Source organism: Delphinus delphis, chromosome 2, assembly GCF_949987515.2.
Source record: "Delphinus delphis chromosome 2, mDelDel1.2, whole genome shotgun sequence".
Taxonomy (NCBI): Eukaryota; Metazoa; Chordata; class Mammalia; order Artiodactyla; family Delphinidae; genus Delphinus; species Delphinus delphis.
The window spans coordinates 121,436,104-121,457,469 of record NC_082684.1 but is presented as its reverse complement, the minus strand read 5'-3'; the positions used below and the strand labels follow the sequence as shown (position 1 = coordinate 121,457,469).

Here is a 21,366-nt window from a genome sequence, read left to right as displayed (position 1 = left end):
TGAACACAGATAACTCCTGATGTGGAGCCGTGCTGCACAAGCACAGCCAGGCTCCTTTCTTTCTGAACTGTGTGTGTTAGCAGTGTGATTTGATTCCAGGAACTGCGTCACAGAAACATTCATGTTTATATATTTTTCCCCCTTTCAGCTTCAAGATCAAGGTTGAGAAAGGAACAGTTATTCTTCCAAATTCATCTGCTTCAGCTATTATTCTTATTGGGAATGGACAATGGAATGTTCTCTAGCTTTATCATGATCAAAAACCTCCTTCTGTTTTGTATTTCCATGAACTTAGCCAGTCACTTTGGGTAAGTTATCATCTATGCTTTGATTTTACGATTTTCGGGGCACAAGTGCCTTTCAGAAACTTTGCTGAGCAGTATATTAGCAAACCCTCGCTGGCCACCTTTGCAGTCCCACACCCTTGAACTTGTTGTAAATAAATAAAAGAGTCCTTGCCCTACCCCACACTTTATTCCTGAGCAAGGCACTTGGAATAAAGACACTTTATTCCTTTATTCCAAGTGTGGGGTTTCTGAAGTGAGTCAGAGAAAAGAGGCAGATTATGTTTTCAAAAGTGGAAGAAGATGGTTTCAGAGTCGGCTGTGTTTCCTCCCACTCAGGTTAAAGCACGATTCAGAAGTTGACCTGCATAAAGGACATTTATTTCTTGTTAGACAAGGCAATGATCAGCATTCTGATTGCCCTCCTTGGTGCCATTATGCAAAGGAATTTGCCTTTAAATCCAGGTCCACACTAGGTGGCACTGACAAGGACTTGCAGTGGTCCTGGCTTGAGCCATAGGCCTTGAACTGTGGCCATCTGAATGCAGAGGCAGATACCAGAAACTTCATGTGCCTGAAGATCTGCAGGACACCCAGGCATTTGGCGTTATCAGTTTCTTTCCTCTTCTTCCCCAAATTGTTCTGGCTGATCAAAAGGATTGTCACTTGAAGTTGGTGGAGTATAATTAAGAAGTTAAATTTTAGGACAAAAGTCGCCAAGCACCCCTTCTGTGAAAATCAGCTGTGGAGGTTGCACTTGTGTGAAACATGGAGGGATCTTCAGGGCACAGTGAATCTGCAACAGATCCCTACTAGTTGGCAGGAAGGAGGACCCTTCCAAGTCCATGACCTTCTCTCTTTGTCCTCTGGACATTTTCTGTTCTTTTGACATTCCCAGGTGTGTACAGAGGAGGAAACAGAGAGAGAGAGAGAGGCTTGTGACCATCCCCAGGTGTGTGGCTGGTACATGACGGCAGTGGGGCTGTGTACCAGGTCCGTCAGGGACTAGTCCAGCCCTCAGCACCGTGAGGAATGTGCACATTAACCATGCCTGTAGGACATGCCTCTTAGCCACTCAGGGTATTCCCTTGGGAAAGAGCATTAGTTGTTATTCTTGCCTTGCTGCTTGTCTTGAGTGGTTATTTCCCTACGTGCCTTTGGTTTCCTTATCTGTTCAGTGAATGTCTTCCTTTCCAAGGGCTCTCCCTGCTGCTAAACCTTATAGGATTTAACCATGATGTTCCTACATATATCTGCATGAGAAGTGTGTTTAGAAGTGAAATCATACACAATATTTAAATTTCCAAGTTAATACATTAGGTAGTTAATTTGCTTACTATATATACCGCATATATTTAGCAGTATTTCAGAGGTAAGAAATAGGCTAGGATTGAGAACATGTATTTTTTCCTAAGATTTTGGTCAGATATATTTTTGTGAATCTGCATTCTGTAGTCACGAAGGTATTATACTATGGTGGATGAAAGTCTGAAATATGAAGGAATGTGCATACCGAGTTTAGCCATTAGAAGCAGCTATACTTTATTTCTTATTTAATTTGATGACTTTCTGAGGTCATCTTCAAAACAGAGATATATCTGTTAGTTTCTGGAAGCTAATACAGAGCAAGTGGTAGAATACCCCTCAATCTCCCTAGAGAATTAGCTGTTGGAGAAGTTTTGAATCTGTTAGATATAAGGTCAATAGTCCATCCCAAAACGATACCTACTGACTGCAGAAAATGCGTGAGACACAGAATAGTATGTGAAAAAGAAAAACATCCTTAATTCCACCACACAGAAACAATCATTCTTCATATTTTGGTGTGTTTTCTTCCCCTTGCTTCTATGCCTAGCTTTATACAGTTGGGATCATGCTGTGCCTTCAGTTTTGTGTTTTTGTGCTTTCTTCATGCCAATACTTTGTTACTACAAACTCTTTGAAATGTATGATTTAAAATGGATGAATATTATTACAGTGCATAAATGATTCATCATAGGCTACTTCCCTAATTTGGGGTGTTTACATTGTTTCCGATTGTGCTGTTATTGCATTTTCCTGCAGTGAACATATTTGGCTTACAATTGTTTTAAGTATTTGAGATCATTTCTATTGGAAGATCTTCCTGTAAGTGGGATTTTACGTCAGCTCCCCTGAGTACTTTTAGCTCTTGGTCCTACATGTCCAGTTGCTTCTGAGGACCAGGATCTGCAGCAAAGCAGGAAGCCCAGCAGGGTGTGGTTTTCAACAGAAGACATCTTGACATCTGGGGGCACAAGTCCCTATTTATTTCCCTTCTTATACAAGGCTCCTTTCACTTGCTTATTACTATAAATGAACTTAAGAATAATTTTGTCAAATTGCAAAGAAAGTTTCAGAACACTTATTTGGCTTAAAACCTTGACAAAATAACAGCTATCGCAATATGGAGTGCCTATTTGTTATGTTGTCTGTTTTAGATAAACCCTAGGAGGAGCCTTATGAGCTAAGCATCATTAGCCCTGTCTTATGGTCGGGAAGGCAAGAGTAAAGGATGGCTAACTGGGGAAGTTCGCCAAGCCGGTCATGCTGGAGTTCCGTCCTCAGCCCTCCTCAGAGTGAACCTGCCTGGTGGTCCCCTCTTGATTTCACGTGGTTTGCAGGGAAGGTCTAAGTCAGACTGATCTATAGAGGAAGGAGACGTAATTTTGAAAGGTATTCTCTGCATTGGAGTAGAGAGAGTTTTCTGTTCTGAAATTACAGGAAAAAAGTGTTTGGGTAAGCTCTGTTATTTCCCACAAAGAAAGAGTTTATGTGATTTGGTTCTAAAGAAAGGTGAACGGGGAAGCATGTAAGGCCTTAATTTGAACATTGTGGGACAAGAGAAATGCTGATGCCTGTAAATACATAAAGGAAACCAGACAACTTGTGGAGGGTTAGGAGGGTGACAGGAAACCAGTCAGGGAGCAGAAGGAAAGAGGCAAGTACACGTGTGCTTTTGTGCAGTACAAAGTTATACCCAGTATTTGTGAAAAGCATGTGGATTTGGCAATCAGGAAATTTATAAATGTGATATGTAAAATGTATTTTACTGTGATTATATAAGATAATGTGAAATTGTTTTGAAAATATATGAGTCTCATTTCTTCTCCTTCTTCTTCCTTTTATTTTCTAAATTTGATCAGAGCCACCAGTAGCTCATTTTCAGTAGCCTTTGTAATTCTTCTGTTAGTTTTAAGTTATATAACAGAGCATGAGTCAAGTGTATAACAGAACAGAGGCCTATTTGACTGTCAGCCTTATGCAATGTCACGTTTAGAGACATGGTTTAATTTGAGGCATTATAATTATTTTAATGAGACCAGTAATCAAATGTACATGGTAAATAAAAAACTAGCACAGAAATAATAACAATGTCTGAATCAATGTAATGTCAAAATACATAATATTAAATTTAATCTGGAATTAGTTTATCATCATTTGAAAAATCACAGTTTATCAGACTTCATTGACCAGTGATAATTGTAAGATAAATTTGAGAATTATCAACTCAATAAGGTAAAATCTGATTCCATTCATTTAATAGTATTAAATATTTTTTAGAGGTTTATCTATTGGAAAATTAAAAATGCATTAGAATTTTATCACATGGGAACTACAATTCAAATAGACTTTGGAAAACAGTATTTTATAATTGGCAATTATAGGCAGATTCTTGTAGAAGTAGCTTAAGAACAGGAACAGATAAGGTTCTTCTTTATCTGTCTACGCAGGTGTGCTAACCAGGACCTTTGGTTTCATGAAGAGGGCTTTTTCATACACGTTCTCAAGGACAGTTCTCTTCTTTTAACTAGAGCAGAAAGTATACTCTCTCTGAGTCATTTAAGTACTCACAATGTCTTTTTAAATGGCAAGTTCTCTCTTGTGAATCCCCAGATGGCAAGTTCTTCTTGCCTGTAGCTGCTGGTTCACAAGACCCAGGAAAAAAGTCATTGTAACAATTGTAAAAACACAGAGAAGTGCTGTGAAGCAGTTAGGACACACACAGGTGAGGGGGCGTCTAAGTGGAGGCTGCAGAGATGGCCAGAGATCTCACATATAGTAAACATTTTAGGTGACTAAGATCCTGCTACAGAGTAATGCCCAATATTTTTTAAGGCACCAAAAGAAAATACTTCCAAATTACACACTTTGTAGAAGAAACTCTTAGCAGGTTTATCATGCCAACAGGCAGTGAGCTAAGACAAAGCTTAGAAGGACAGTCAGCCAGAGTCGACCCAGCCAGCCCTGTCTGGCCATTAGCTCCAAGAAGAGTCACTGGCTTGGTTCAAGGGGAGAAGGAGAATGTGGGCTTTTGGATTTTTATAAAGGTGCAATTGCATAACATGCATATTTAATTGGTGTGAAATTTCAAAGGAAAATATTAGAATCAAAAGTAGAAAAATCTTATCATAGAACTATGGTGGCAGGAAAAATAATTATCAGTGTTTACATGAGTATTTCTCCTTCATTTCCAGAATGCATTTTCAAAAAAATGTACTGTTTAATTTTCACAAAACCCTCACTTTTTAGGTGAAAAGAGCTCAGGTGATAGAACACAGAGAAACATGTCTAAGTTTCATCATTGGAAAGTAGAAAAGTCAGGATCCATCTCTAGGCTCAGGGCCTGGGCTAGCACCCTCCATGCAGGACCTTTTCCAGAATGTCTGGATATTTAAGGTGCAACGAAAAGGGATAGAATGGGGGAAAATCTATACTTTGAAATGTCCTAACCTAGAACTCAGATAACACTGCTCTAAAGATAGTTGGTTTATCGTAGCCTGAATAAAATCAAATACAAAATATGTACTATGAAATATAATGTTATAGAGAGGGAACCATATTATAGGAAAATTAAGATATACTATGAAACTGGCTTTAGCAGTTCATTGAAAATTCTGTTTTATTTGTATTTATTTAACAATTTATTTCAAGGTCAAAAGGCAAACCTAAACATAAATGAAACCCAGGACAAGTTCATTTTCAGTTTTAACAACAACAGATAAAATTGGGCCATCACTCTATAATCAATTTGGTTCCTATTTCAGGGATGTAGGTGTCATTTTGACAGAGGACAGTGAAGCTTCTCTGTGTGGCAGCAGAATTACTAAGCCTGCCTGCAACTCAGTTTCCTAATCTCCAGGTGGAGTTAATAATGGATCCTATGTCACAGGGTTGATGAGAAGGATAAATTGCTGAATGAGTGCTAAATGCTGAAACATGGCCAGGTAGGAAGGGAGTGCTAAGTCCAGGCTAGCTATCCTGGGTGTTATGACCAGGAGACCCTGAGGTTTACCAGACCCATGGGGTGGGCACAGCAAAGTCATGTCAGCAGAGTCTCCCTTGCCATGTGAGGGAGCACATTCACAGTCACAGGTTCTGGGGATCAGCATGTGGGCATCCTGCAGTATGGTGCCCTGTGGCTGCATCAGTGTTTATTGAGTCCTTTCTACGTGCCAGACAGTGTTCTAGGTGCTGAGACTCTGTGGTGGGCAGGGTAGAGCATGCCTTCCAGGAGGACTCCTTCTAGTGTGCAGTAAACACATACTTGTCAGTTGGGTCACAAGGATTGCTGAGAAGAGTGATCAGAGTAAGAGGTGGTGAGTGTGCTGGAGAGAAGTGCTCAAGCAGATGTCTAAAGAAAGTGAGCATGTGAGCAGTGCCCTTCATGGAGATGATTGGACAGGTGAGAGAAGCAGCAGATACAGGATGATGAGGAAGCAGTGTGAGGAAAGGGAAGGTTGGTGGGAGGCAGGACCAGAGAAGCAGTTGGGAGGGTCAGATCATGAAGGACCTTGTAGGCCACGCTAGGTAGTATCAGGACGAGCAGTTGGCTGTTGAAGAGTGAAATATGAGCCCATTGAGATGTGACCGTAAAATGACAAACGTTAAAGCTGACTCTGGCTGCCGAGTGGAGAATACACTAAAGTCTAAGGTGGGCAGGCTTAGTAAAGGAGGGACCAGGGAGGAAGTTAAGAGGCAAATGCAACGACCCAGGGGAGGGGCATTTCGGTCAGCAGGGTCTGTTGATGGGCTGATGTGAACGTGAAAGAAGAGGAGTCAGGGATGATCTCCCCAGTGCTTGACCTGAAAACATGATGGGTTCAATTGGCTGTTGTTGAGCTGGTGGGGACAGTAGGAGAAGAGGCTGTAGAGAATCATGAGTGCAGTCTTGGACCTGTGAGATGCTTAGTAGATATCAAAGTGGCCAGGCAGGCCATTGGACATACAGGTCCGGAGTCAGAGAGAAAGAGGTTGGGGATGGAGACATGAACTTGAGAGAGACATTTAAAGCCATTAGATTGAATGAGATCAATCAGACATTGAGTGTCTGAAAAAGGGTCCCTGGACAGCCCTGGAACACACCAGGGTTTAAGGTCAGGAAGGTAAGAAGTGGGCAAGCAAGACTGAGGAGAAGAGGCCAGTGAAGATAAGAAGAGAGTCATGTCCTGCAACTGAGCGGAGAAGTGTTGTAAGAAGGGGATGTGGTCAGCTGAGGGCTGAGACTGGACCTTTGGGTTTGGCAGTGTGGAGGAGCGGCCAGAAGAGGGCTTTCACTGGGAGGCAGTTGGGCAAAGCCCGAGTGGAGTGGGGCAAGAGAAGGTCAGAGAGACAGCAGAGACCTTTGAGCAGAAAACTCCAGTGAGTTTTGATGAGAAGAGAGGCTAAGGATGGAACAATAGCTGGGATGGGATATAGGGTGAATGAAAGACTTTTTAAAGACCTGATGTAATTACTGATAGGAATGGTTGGGGGGAGGGAGACCCGTGTGTGATAAGCACCAGTATGATTCATGTGCTTTATAATCATATATGTGGGGCACCCAGTGTGGCTGTGGGGAGGGAAGGGGCTGAGTCTAGAGAAGTGGGCAGAGTCAGATGAAGGAGGTGTGGCCTGCAAGACCAGGACCTGGGTTGCACCTTGCAGGTGGTAGGATTCTGAACCAGGCTGCAGTGGTTGGGGACAGGAGTGGAGCGTCTACATGGAGGGTGGCAGACAGGGGTAGGGTGGACTTAAGCACTGTCTAGGGAGCTGACAGGCAGGACCAGGGGCACCTTTGACAGGAGCACCATCTAAGAGTTCTGGCATAATGTTTTATGGCCATGAATTTATCCACATAAAGCACACATGTCAATCCATGTTTTCCACCATAAGAGGGAACAACTCTTATTTGGAAACTTGGGGTTGACTTTCACGTCTGGCTATATCCACCATGCTTTTTTTTAAAAAAATTTTACATATTTTTTAACATGATTAGCTAAAGTGGCGTGCAATGGAAATTTGAAGAAAACATCACAAAACCATGCCATTTAGAGGTACTTATTTAGTGAGCTTAAAGTAACAAGCAAATAAACTGAAGATACATTTATCAGAAGTAATTAAATACTGAAGAAAAAATGCAGAAAGAAATGCAATTCAAGAAAACAGATAAGCTGCTGCTTAAAAGCAATTCTGTTCCAGTCCCAAAGTAAGTTCACATTAAAGCTGGTCTGCAGATGCAATTACCTATCCTATTTTATGGAAATCAAAAAATGGCTGTCAGCATAAGCAGAGATAACATCACAAGAAATGTGTCACACATTGCCATCAATAGCACCATTTGTGGTATGAGACAAAAGATTTTTCTTCCACAGAAATGATGACATAGCTTGAACTTGAACTTGAACTTGAACCCTTTACTGAAATAAGGAGACCTCATCAGGCATCACTTGGTAAAATGAAGCACCTTTAAAGATGGACTCTACCTCATAGTGTTATTATTACTAGTAGAGATTGTAATACTGATAGAAAAGATACATTGGAGTAAAATTTCCTCAAAAAGAAAAAGACTCTTAGATTTGACTACCAGTACAACTCTTTGCTCACTCCTCTTTCAGAGTAATGCATGGATTCTACTGCAGGTTTCACCCTGTGGTCGTAACTGATTTTGGAGACAGTTCTCTTGGGATCCCTGCCCTGCTGTATTCAGACTCCTCCCTCCCCATTCCTCCCCGACTCCCCGTCAGAAACCCTGCTGATGGCCTCATCCATCCTGCCTCTACCCCCTGCCATCACCTGAGCAATGGGTCTCTACGCCTCCAGTCTTTCCTCTTCTAAGTCCATCATCCCCAAGGTGCCCGGGGGCCACAAGGAAAGAAAATGCCCCTGTTAAGATGCTCTGAGTTTCCCACCACCTTCAGGCTAGATCCTAGAGGTGGAGATTTTCACATGAATACGCCATGATTTGAGCCACACACGTGGCTCTTCTCACCAGAGTTCAACGTACCCTCTGCAAATATCAGTATTTCTTTTCTTTTTTAAAATTTTTATTGGAGTATAGTTGATTTACAATGTTGTGTTAGTTTCTGCTGTACAACAAAGTGAATCAGTTATAAATATACATATATCCACTCTTTTAGATTCTTTTCCCATATAGTTCATTACAGAGTATTGAGTAGAGTTCCCTGTTCTATAGAGTAGGTCCTTATTAGTTATCTGTTTTATATATAATAATGTGTATATGTCAATACTAATCTCCCAATTTTTAGTGCCACTGCTCACAACCCCTTCCTTTAGCTTGAGACCTGATCTTCATGCTTGAAAGCTTAGGTCTGCTTTCCTCTCCTCTGACCCCATACAAAGCTTGATCCCTCCCCTTTGGGTACATAGAATGCCCTGCATATTGCAAAGATTCCTGCACCAACCATGTTCTACAGAAATTCTCTGGGAACATGGCCTATTCTTTTAGATGCAGTCATGTTCCCTAGGTTGGGGATGCCACCTTTCTCATTGACACCACCAGTTCTCACCACAATACCAAGCACATGGCTGATGTCCACAATACCTATGTTGAGCTGAGCTGCTGGGGTAAGCACTGGGCCCAACCCGACAGCCTCTCTGAAGACGTGACAGAGAAGAGACACTCTCTGGGGTCATTTGGAGTCACTCTGGCAGTTGGCTCACCTTTCTGTTTCCAATCTAGACAGGCTTAGAACAGTACCTCTCCCCCATGGCTGCACATGAAGATCACTTGGGGACATTATAAAAATACGAGTGCTTATTCCTCCTGGGTGAATTAAAGCCGAGTCTCTAGGGCCTAGAAACCCCTAGAAACCCGGAAGAGGCTAATGCAGAAGTCACAGAATCAAACGCCTTGAAGAGACCAGATGTAAGACCACGGGGACAGGTGGGAAATTTGTACAATTGCTAGAGTTGACCCTTTCTAAAGTCATTTACATTTATTGTTCTGAAAACTCTGCTGGTGAAATAAACCCATTAGTGGACCACGTTTCATGGCTATCTGTTCCCCACTCCACCTCATCAGAAATCTCTGAAAGACCCAGGACCTCAAGCCTGGCAGGGGCCACTCATAGCATTTTAGGAAGCCCTTCCACCCCCTGAGCATCTTGTTCCACCCGTATCACTGCCCATGTCACAACCACCACCTTCCTTCTTCAGTCTGGAATATGGGGCTCAGAGTTCAAGCTTAGGGATCGAGTCCTTGTGCCTTTTGTATAGACCTGTACCTGAGTAGGAAGATATAAAAAATGAGGATGTTTTAACATGTGTGGTTAGGTCTACATTTCCTTTATGATCCCTTTTCTGGAACATCAATCTGAAAATATTGCAACTGTTTCATAAACTAAATGTGTTTGTAGAAAACTGGCAGTAACTATAAGGAAATAGTTCGTATTTTCAGAGAACCTAGTTCATTAATCCTGATACTGAAGGGGAAATCACCAAATTTTTCAAGCATTTCTACTTTATCTAAGGTCATTCTCAGAAATAACGAATCTAGTCTCAGCTCACAAAATCTGCTCCCCCTGAGATCAGAGCCTTCAGCTTATCCTGGAAGCAGCTGTGTACTCACAGCTTACCTGAGGGCCGGCAGAGCTCTTTGGTTTTACTCAGAACAGTGAAGATGCAAGCTGGAGCCTGCTTTCTGTACCTTAGAGGGCTGAGGGCATCTTGTGTTTCCACCTGGAGGACTCGTGGATTTGCTCACTGTGTGTAATTGCTCACCGAAGGCACAGCCCACTCTGTGTGTGTTATTTTGTTTTCCTAGCTCAAATGGAACAAAGCAAGCTGAAGTCACTCTGTATATTAGAAGCAGTCTGTAAAGATTGTACAGCTTGATATGCATGAGCAAGTTCACCAGACCTCTCTGAGAGTCTCCTGTATCCTGGCACGTCATTTGCTTTCAGTGGTAAGGGAAGGGCCTTCCTCTCCGTAGCAGTGAAGACAGTGCATTTTGTAACAATGAGCTGCAGATGAATGGTTTTTGAGGAGGATCTATGGACTGAGGAGGACTTCCCAGTTGTTCATGAGAGGAACCTCTACTCCTGCCCCGACAGGCATTTTTAGGACTTTTTTAGAAACCGTTTCGTACCTCCTAGGGCCTACCTTCAGTAAAAATAGAGAAGAAATCACTGCAAATCCCCAGCCACGGCCTCTCTAAAAAAAAAAAAAAAAAGTCCACAGATAAATAGAAGAAGCAGTTACAGCAAAAGATGGCAGATATTGAAATTCCTGCAAGAAAAGTGTAATTATGTGTAAATGGGTGTAGGTATATTTGAACTCTTTGGCCAAAAAGTGGAAGAAGAGCTTTGGAAGTCTTAGACATTGCATGCTATCCCATTGCTTTTGGCAATGATTTGGGTATTTGTGAAGCAGGATTCAGAGCCATGTGGAATGGTGTTTGTCTGAGTCAGTGGTGGAACAGTGTACCAGAGTGTCCGGGAGGCAGTTCTCCTGGAGACAGGCACTGGGACTGCATGGTCTGTGGGCATCTCCATGGTCTCTATCTCTGGGCAGTCAAGGCTATTCAAAGCAAATATAATTTAAGAACATTTTCACAACAGATGTAATAGTTTTTAAAAATGTTCTTGAAACATTAAAGTATGCTTTTTCTTTTATTTTTTCTCATTGTGACTTTATTTTACATTTTTTATTGAGATATAATTGATATATAACATTGTGTACGTTTAGGGTGTGTTGATTTGATACATTTATATATTGTAATATGATCACCACCTTAGCATTAGCTGACACCTCTATCATGTCACATAATTATCATTTCCTTAAGTGGAAACACTTAAGATCTAGCCTCTTAGTAACTTTGAAGTTTATAACACAGTATTGTTAAGTATAACTACTATGCTGTGCATTAGATCCCCAGAACTTATTTACCTTCTAGTTTCAGGTTTGTAACCTTAAATAACACCTCCCCAATTCCATCACCCCCAGCCCCTGGTTACCACCATTCTACTGTTTCTATGAGTTGGCTTTTTTAGATTCCACATACAAGTGATAAGCCTTTTCTACTAGTGTGCAGGCTTTCATCTCTCTTCTAAGTTAAAGAGCCAATGGGGACCTTCCAAAAATTGGACACTTGGACCAAGCCCAGAATTGAATAACCAAACTGGTGAGAGTTATGAGCACCATGCGAAGTGGACATTGAGGTCAGATTTAGTTTGAGCAATAGTTGTTCAACTGGGCGTGTGCACAGACTTTCTTTCATAAACTTGAAGGACAGTGTTAAACCCCTTCGTCCTGACATTAGGTCTTCAAGGCTGAGTGCTTTGTCTTTCTAAAGTGTGAAACTACAATAGATGTCAGAGAAAAGGGAATTCAATATTTTTAAATACTAAGTCACAGAGTAAAAAAAGTATGTGTCTGTGGGCTCCATACTAACAGGACTGAATTTTAGGTTGTTAGAGCTTCAACAATATGCATTTTAATGGTGATGGGAAAATTAGATCCAAAGAACTTTATAGTGTCTCATTCAAAAGGGAGTCACTTTAGGCCATTAGAGAGTTGATCTGTTTAGATGCAGTCAGTGAAAATGACCAATTTTTGAGAAGTGGGTGGGGCAGGTACACATCAGTGCTGCCCTCAGATCCACCTGCTGATGGCAGAGCTCAGCGTCCATTCCAGCCACTTCACGGAAGAGAAAGCACATGAGCACAGTGGGGCCCCACAATCAGGCACTACAGGGAGGTCCCAGGAGCCCTCTGTTCTTCTCCCAAGTACCAAGGGTGCTGACTTCTCGGGACCACAGCTGGCTCTCAGCTGGGTTGAGTTCCCCTTGAAGCCAAGCCAGATGTGCAGGTCAGGTTCTTGGTAATAAGACATATCTTGCTATTTGCACTTCTGAAAAAGCAGCGATGGATGCCTGAGGTGGAACCCATGATGTTCAGGTGTGTTACCATCTTCTAGACTTGTGACTTTCTTTCCCTCCAGATAACTTACTCGGTTTGCCCAAATATGCTCAGGGCCATTTCTCATTTCCAGCTGCTCCATCAACATACACTTTTGAGGCCTGGATAACGTCACTGAATTGTACAAACTAGACTGTTCTTCCTGTGAACCTCCTAGAAGGTTCTGCCCGTCTTCTCAGGGTTTTATCGTAAGTTGACATGTTGGGTCACACAGAACACTGCTCCCTGAGGCTCTGCTCTGAGGCGACATCACGTAAAGCCAGGGTTTTCAGCCTGGGCTTCACAATTCCTGCTCCCTGCATCCTGTGCTTTGGCTGGAGCCAAGTGTGCTGGCAGCTGGCAGTGCTGATGGTACAGAAGCCCACAGACTCTGTCGTCCCTTCACCATATGCTCCAGTCCTGGCTTAATGCTCATAGCACAAATGCTCCCAATTAAGGATACAGGGAAATTTGGGCACACCAATCTTACTTTCAAATTGGATAAAGTTTTTAATGTCCCCCCGACACCCCATAGCCCATTGCAGTTGACTCACTAACAAAATGAAGACTCAGTTTTTCTGTGTTTAAACCAAACTTCTGAAATACCCTGTGAGTGGGTTAGGCTCTGCTAGTCCATGTGCAGTGACTAATATGTCTTTAAAATGGCTACACTATTGACACAAACAGCTCTTCAGAATCTGGGAGGGATGGATTTAGAGCATCATGTAAGGTTGATGGGAGACCAGCCCAGAGCCAGCATTCTCTGGCTGGCTATTGAAGAATTAGGGTTATTCAAGATATTCAAGAATAAGGCTTATGTATGCAAAACAATAACCTGGGTAGTACAAGAGATCATTCTCAGATGCCCTCCCGTCAAGACAAGTCACCATATTATTCCCTGGTTTCTATACTTTGAGAAGAATTTGTAAGAAATAATTAATACAAGTTTGAACTCTTTCTTTTGTTTCTCCATTAAAAAGCTTTTCACAAATGCCAACCAGTTCTGTAAAAGATGAAACCAATGACAACATCACAATATTCACCAGGATCTTGGATGGGCTCCTGGATGGCTACGACAACAGACTGAGGCCTGGGCTCGGAGGTTGGTGTATGCTCCTTGGCTGAGGCCCTCGAGGCCCAAGGGAAATTTTTGCTTAAACCAAGCTCATGTTTCCTGTGGTTCAAACAATTCCTCAAAGAGCTTCCCTGCTAGCAGTTTGAATTGGTGGTGTTGCTAAGGCTTCTGCATATTATCATTTTCCAGATGCGAGAAGCCAAGGGAAGTGGTCTCCCTGCAAACTCCCTTTTCTTCCCAGATAATGGTAAGGCCATCTGGTCCACTTAAGGAGGAACCACTTCTTAGGTGTTACTGAAGCGGAGGTTACCCTATGTTAGGAAATACTTTAAAATCAAAGTCATACCCTCCCATCTATGCGAGTCCTTTTCAGAAATCCACTATTCAGTGCAAGTGCTCATCACACCATGGCATGTTACAGGTTTAATTTTTCACTAGAGCCATAATCACAGTTTTTACTTTGACTCTATAAAGTTGATAAAACTAAATGGATAGTAAAATATGCTTTCAGGGTACAACTGGCTTAATTTTGTGCTGAGAATCATGTGCCGTTTCAGGCATGTGTGGTGCCCTTGGCTCTAACCGATTTAGATGTGGTACATTTGAACCTGCTCCATTAGGTAAGGAGGGACCTGCTAGCAAATACATTCCCAGAAGAATATGTTTAGTCCTCCATTATTTGCATTTTTAGCAGGGACATTTACTTAAAGCATGATTCGACATTCTCTGCCTTTTTGGCAAGACAAGTCCACGTAGGCTCCTTGACACCGTTTTACTCCACCCTGAGTTATGTCCCTGTGAATTGTGAGCTGGGGCCCTGGTGAGGAACCTGTGTCTGTGTTTCAGAGCGTATCACTCAGGTGAGAACGGACATCTACGTCACCAGCTTCGGCCCGGTGTCTGACACGGAAATGGTAGGTGCGAGGCGCGGCCCCACCCAGACCACTCTAAACCCTGAAGGCACTGGCCCAGGGCCTCCTCTCCTTGAGTTGTCACCTGGTTGCCTCCCTTTGCACTAGGAATACACCATAGATGTGTTTTTCCGACAAAGCTGGAAAGACGAAAGGCTTCGGTTTAAAGGGCCCATGCAGCGCCTGCCTCTCAACAACCTCCTTGCCAGCAAAATCTGGACTCCAGACACCTTCTTCCACAATGGGAAGAAGTCCATTGCCCACAACATGACCACGCCCAACAAGCTGCTGCGGCTGGAGGATGATGGCACTCTGCTCTACACCATGCGGTGAGCGTGCTGAGTCGTGCCCTGGGCTGCCGGGCAGGGGTGGGGGTGGGTGGGGCCGAGAGGAGATGGGCTGGTTTGAGGATTCTGTCGTGTGTGTGATGGGTATTTTTTCCTTTTGACCTACCTATACTGATGTCCATGTAGCTTATTTCTTTGAACTGCTATGGGTTCATAGTATTTATCTATATTTGTTTTTTGATTGAAGATCAAGGGCATCTTTGTTGTTTTTTTTTTCTGGCTGCGCTGGGTCTTTGTTGCTGCACGTGGGCTTTCTCTAGTTGCCATGGGTGGGGCTACTGTTCGTTGTGGTGCACAAGCTTCTCGTTGTTGTGGCCTCTCTTGTTGCAGAGCCCGGGCTCTAGGCGCTTGGGCTTCAGTAGTTGTAGCATGCAGGATCAGTAGATGAAGCGTGCAGGCTCAGCAGTTGCAGCTCACGGGCTCTAGAGAGAGGGCTCAGTAGTTCTGGCCCACCAGCTTAGTTGCCCTGCAGCATGTGGGATCTTCCTGGACCAGGAATCAAACCCCTGTCCCCTGCATTGGCAGGCGGATTCTTAACCACTGCACCACCAGGGAAGTACAGATCAAGGGCATCTTTGGAAGAGTGACCCAGATAATGTAAGTTAGGGAAATTTTATTTTAAAAGAAATTTTATTTTAAAAATCCAAGGAGAACGCTTTTTTGTTGCAATTGTGCAACGCTTTTGACATTTTAAAAGTCTGTTTCTTGTATGGTTTGATAACATTTCAAATGCTGAGGTTAAAATTTAGTATTTCTCATTTAAAATGATCATTAGTCATTTTTTAAAAAAATTCTGAATTATTCATTGCATCTGAGTAAATCAATAAATTGACCAGTCAGAGAGACTCCTTTATAGCTTTTCAGGTTCCATGGTGGGCCTAAGTGGACTTTAGAAAATATTTTTTAAATTAACAAAAAGGAAAGAAAAAAGGCACTAAAGTCAAGTTAAAAAAAAAAAGCACATGCATTTTTGTAGCTGTTATTGGAATTTCTCTATCTTAGTTACAATTCTTCACAATAAACTTTATATTTAAAAGAATAATCATAGTGGAAAATAATATTGATACAGTCATCTTCAGAGGCTGCATGTCCTAACATAATTTTGAGGAATGCTTTGGCACATTGTATCCCAAACCTATTTGACAACAGGTCTCGATTTATAACAACCCAATAAGGATTCTGATCAGTGATCTGTGCACACACCTTGGCATTTTGTTCCAGTCCTCACTCTTCCCTTTTCCCTACATTGATCTGGGAGGTGTTTCACTCATAGAAGGAGACAAGAGTTGTGAACATCACATCAGTGTCTGAGACAGTGCCTTCTCCATGCAGAGAGTATGTGAAAAGCTGAGAAATATCTTAAGGGTCGACAGTTAGTCCTTTGCCATCATTCTATGGAAAAGGAAGCCTGGGCAATGAAATCAAGAGCACTTTATTCAGCCCTGTGAGCAGAGAGCAGGTATGGAGATGAGTTCCACATCCTGGAGGATGCCAGGGGTCGCCAGAGTGGGGACACTGTGTGGGCCTACCGTTCTGCGTTCCATTCATAGAATAAAAATATCCCTGATCCCCATGGATTATTGCCCTTGATTCACACCTGGTTCCTATCCTGCACAGATCAGTTAGGTCCATCGCCTAAGACAATGGGATGCTTCATCCCATGCACAATTGCTTGGACAGGATGGTGAGATAAACCCCTGGTCTAGAAGGGGAAGAGGCAGCAGAGGGGTGTCTGTGTACCAGGCAACTTCACAAACACAGACAGCCCTTCAGTCCTCAGACAGCCCAGCCAGCTGGGGGACACCATTTCCATTAACCAAAAAACAGCTTGAGGCTTAGAGTTGTTTGGTAATCAGCCCAAGGTCACGCAGCTAGAGAGGGGGGCAGCAGGAATTTGAGTTCAGGTATGAGCAATTTCCTTGTTTAATCCACCACATTTGAAAATTGGAGGGATGCAACATTATTAGACATATAATGGCCTTTGTCTTACCTTTGTTAAAGTGTCATGCGGAAGATGGTGAGACCCAGAGCAACTTGTCAGCAGTAATTTGTCCTTGTTTATGTAGAGGAAGCCTGCTGCTAACGAGTTGCAAAGTTGATGACCAATTTTCTTTTTCAGTCTTATAAAACATTTGGAAAGTGGAAATAGTTCCATTTGAAAGTGTTAGGAATTTTAATATGATGGAGCTATAGCTGTAATTTGATAGCACTTTAATCTACTGATTTAGCAAAGACAGCAAAATGGCAACAGGAGTTAACTGGTGATAGGACGGATCACACACACAGCCCCGTCCAGGTCCCACCCTGTCACTGAGCGTCCAGAGGTACAGCCTTTCTGTTTAGCACTTGGATCACTCCTGCCAAGCTTTATAAAAGCAGTGATATACTTTGACCCAGTAATTTCTACGTAATGTCCATCTTAAGGAAATAATTAGGAATAAGGACTAAGCTTTATGCACAAAGGTTTCTATTGTCATATGGCTTATGATACCAAACATTGGAAAAAATATAAAAATTCCATACAGTCTTCAACTAAAATTATATTTAAAAATTTTTATTCAGACTTTGGACCTACCTAAAAAGATGGAACATGAACATGAAGAACAAACTAGGGTTCACGTGAGACAAATGTTGTTTTAACCTGAGACAAATGTTTTAACCTGAGACAAATGTTGAGAAATGTCTGAAAAAGTACTGTTAGCAACTTCTAAAAAGTAACTCTATAGCGATTATGGTACATGGGAGGGATTCATTTATGTAAAATCCCCACCATGCTCCAGAAATCATTTAAGGTAATATTCAAAAACACACACAATTCAGATGGATGGAATTCTTTAAATAGGTGATTCCAAAAAGCCAAGGAAACATAAGCCATTGATGCCATTTGCTCCCAAAATGTCTTTTCTAAAAAGCCTTATTAGGTGCTTGCCTGGAAGTGATCTACAATTTCAGTTCTGAAGAACTTTCTACCACCTGTGTGTAATCTGTTTACAGGATCTAATGATAAAAGTCACTAGCTGTTCAGGGTAAGCCCAAAGAAAGCAACAGACATTTCCTGTTGGACTGTCAAGCAGAGGACACGTAAAGTACCAAGCAGTTTCTTCCAGGATGTTCTTGTAGCAAACAAAATGATATATTTTATAGAACCATCCCCAGAGTTGTGCTTCGGATGTCAGGCTGGTGGCCAGGCATTCTCAAGGGGACCCTCAGCACAGCAGTCTCCTCGGTCATCCTTGCCAGAGCTGGAGAAGGAAGAGGCACAGAACCCAAAGCTTGACTTCAGTCCACCCAAGGACTGAATGACTGTCTTTCTGGCCAGGCTTGCTAATTGTTTGGTTTTTTTGCTGGGTAGAACTTTAGGTCATCATTGAGTAGCAGCAAGTTCTGATTTCACTCCCCAGCAAGCCCAAGCAGTCCTGGGTGACCACATCTCTCAGGGCACATGCCAAATCGCATGACACATTTTCTTTATAACAAGTGAACTGGGAGATAGTGACCAGCTCTCATCTCCGTTTCCTCCACACGCTTGGAAGGTGCAGACTTTTGTGAGAACCACCTTAGGGCTTATTCCCCTGGCCTTTGGGTCCCTGACAGAAGAGCCAATCTCTCTTACTTAGTTTCTGGTGTAGGAAACCACAACAGGCAAGAAAGGAATTACTAGAAGGCAGGCTGTGCTAGTACAACATGGTATCAGAAAACCTGGCTGCTGTTCCACCCAGGATCACCATGTCCATGCTTGTGGGCAGATATTTGAGAGTGCCGGCGACTGTGCCATCATGGGTAATAAAATGCCCTGCACTTGGGAAAAGAGCACTGGACAGAGTGGGGTCACTCTGCATTGTCACTCTGGCACACTATGAATTCCCCCATGCTATTTTTATTTTGAGAAAGGCATATTTTATGATTGTTTACACCCTGTTTAGATTTTCATTATTAGTGAAAAACACTGCTTTGAATTGGGGTGATAGGAAGAGAAAAGAGCATGGAATTTGGAGTTAGGCTCACTTAAGGTCGAGTCTGAACTTGATCATAGAGCGGTCATGAGTACTTTGCTGTTCTAGTTTAATCTCTTAGAACCACGATTTGTTATTTTCTTTTTTTTAAACACCTTTGTTGGAGTATAATTGCTTTAAAATGTTGTGTTAGTTTATGCTGTATAACAAAGTGAATCAGCTACATGTATACATATATCCCCATATTCCCTCACTCTTGCATCTCCCTCCCACCCTCCCTATCCTACCTCTCTAGGTGGTCACAAAACACTGAGCTGATCTCCCTGTGCTCTGCGGCTGCTTCCCACTAGCCATCTATTTTATATTTCGTGGTGTATATATGTCAATGCTACTCTCACACTTTGTCCCGGCTTACCCTTCCCACTCCCTGTGTCCTCAAGTCCATTCTATACGCCTGTGTCTTTATTTCTGTCCTGCCCCTTTTGGTTTTTTTTTTTTTTAGATTGCATATATGTGTGTAAGCATATGGTATTTTTCTCTTTCTGACTTACTTCACTCTGTATGACACACTCTAGGTCCATCCACCTAACTACAAATAACTCAATTTCCTTTCTTTCTGTGGCTGAGTAATAGTCCATTGTATATATGTGCCACATCTTCTTTATCCATTCTTCTGTCAATGGACACTTAGGCTGCTTCCATGGCCTGGCTATTGTAAATAGTGCTGCAATGAACATTGTGGTACTTGACTCATTTTGAATTATGGTTTTCTCAGGGTATATGCCCAGTAGTGGGATTGCTGGGTCATATGGTAGTTCTAGTTTTACTTCTTTAAGGAACCTCCATAGTGTTCTCCATAGTGGCTGTATCAATTTACATTCCTACCAACAGTGCAAGAGGGTTCCCTTTTCTCCGCACCCTCTCCAGCATTTATCGTTTGTAGATTTTTTTAAGATGGCCGTTCTGACTGGTGTGAGGTGATACCTCATTGTAGTTTTGATTCGCATTTCTCTAATAATTAGTGAAGTTGAGCAGCTTTTCATGTGCTTCTTGGCCATCTGTATGTCTTCTTTGGAGAAATGTCTATTTAGGTCTTCTGCCCATTTTTGGATTAGTTTGTTTGTTTTTTTGATACTGAGCTGCATGAGCTGCTTGTATATTTTGGAGATTAATCCTTTGTCAGTTGCTTCGTTTGCAAATATTGTCTTCCATTCTGAGGGTTGTCTTTTGGTCTTGTTTATGGTTTCCTTTGCTGTGCAAAAGCTTTGAAGTTTCATGAGGTCCCATTTGTTTATTTTTGTTTTTATTTCCATTACTCTAGGAGGTGGGTCAAAAAGGATCTTGCCGTGATTTATGTCATAGAGTGTTCTGCCTATGTTTTCCTCTAAGTGTTTTATAGTGTCTGGCCTTACATTTAGGTCTTGATTCCATTTTGACTTTATTTTTGTATACAGTGTTAGGGAGTGTTCTAATTTCATTCTTTTACATGTAACTGTCCATTTTTCCCAGCACCACTTATTGAAGAGGCTGTCTTTTCTACATTGTATTTCTTGCCTCCTTTATCAAAGATAAGGTGACCATATGTGCGTGGGTTTATCTCTGGGCTTTCTATACTGTTCCATTGATCTATATTTCTATTTTAGTGCCAGTACCATACTGTCTTGATTGCTGTAGCTTTGTAGTATAGTCTGAAGTCAGGGAGCCTGATTCCTCCAGCTCCATTTTTCTGTCTCAATATTGCTTTGGCTATTTGGGGTCTTTTATGTCTTCATACAAATCGTGAAATTTTTTGTTCTAATTCTGTGAAAAATGCCATTGGTAGTTTGATAGGGATTGCATTGAATCTGTACATTGCTTTGGGTAGTATGGTCATTTTTACAATACTAATTCTTCCAATCAAAAAACATGGTATATCTCTCCATCTACTTGTGTCGCCTTTAATGTCTTTCATCAGTGTCTTATAGTTTTCTGCATAAAGGTCTATTGCCTCTGTAGGTAGGTTTATTCCTAGGTATTTTATTCTTTTTGTTGCAATGGTAAATGGGAGTGTTTCTTAAAGTTCTTTTTCAGATGTTTCATCATTAGTGTATAGGAATGCAAGAGATCTCTGTGCAATAATTTTGTATCCTGCTACTTTACCAAGTTCACTGATTAGCTCTATTAGTTTTCTGGTAGCATGTTTAGGATTCTCTAATATAGTATCATGTCATCTGAAAACAGTGACAGTTTTACTTCTTTTCCAATTTGGATTCCTTTTATTTCTTTTTCTTCTCTGATTGCTGTGGCTAAAACTTACAAAACTATGTTGAATAACAGCAGTGAGAATGGGCAACCTTGTCTTGTTCCTGATCTTAGAGGAAATGGTTTCAGTTTTTCACCATTGAGAACAATGTTGCCTGTGGGTTTCTTGTATATGGCCTTTATTATGTTGAGGTAATTTCCGTCTATGCGTACTTTCTAGAGGGCTTTTATCGAAAATCGGTGTTGAATTTCGTTGAAAGCTTTTTCTGCATCTATTGAGATTATCATATGACTTTTATTCTTCAGTTTGTTAATATGGTGTATCACATTGGTTGATTTGCATATATTGAAGAATCCT

General features: G+C 41.9%; 1 protein-coding gene across 1 annotated transcript in view; it reads left to right on the top strand.

Moving 5' to 3' along the window:
• The window catches only part of GABRA5 (gamma-aminobutyric acid type A receptor subunit alpha5), a 104,107-nt gene that overhangs the window by 2,512 nt on the left and 80,229 nt on the right, over nt 1-21,366 (top strand). The window contains exons 4-7 of the mRNA XM_060005521.1: nt 149-308; nt 13,462-13,583; nt 14,403-14,470; nt 14,576-14,796. Of these exons, the coding sequence (XP_059861504.1) occupies nt 149-308; nt 13,462-13,583; nt 14,403-14,470; nt 14,576-14,796 (571 nt within the window). The remainder of the gene's footprint in view (nt 1-148; nt 309-13,461; nt 13,584-14,402; nt 14,471-14,575; nt 14,797-21,366) is intronic.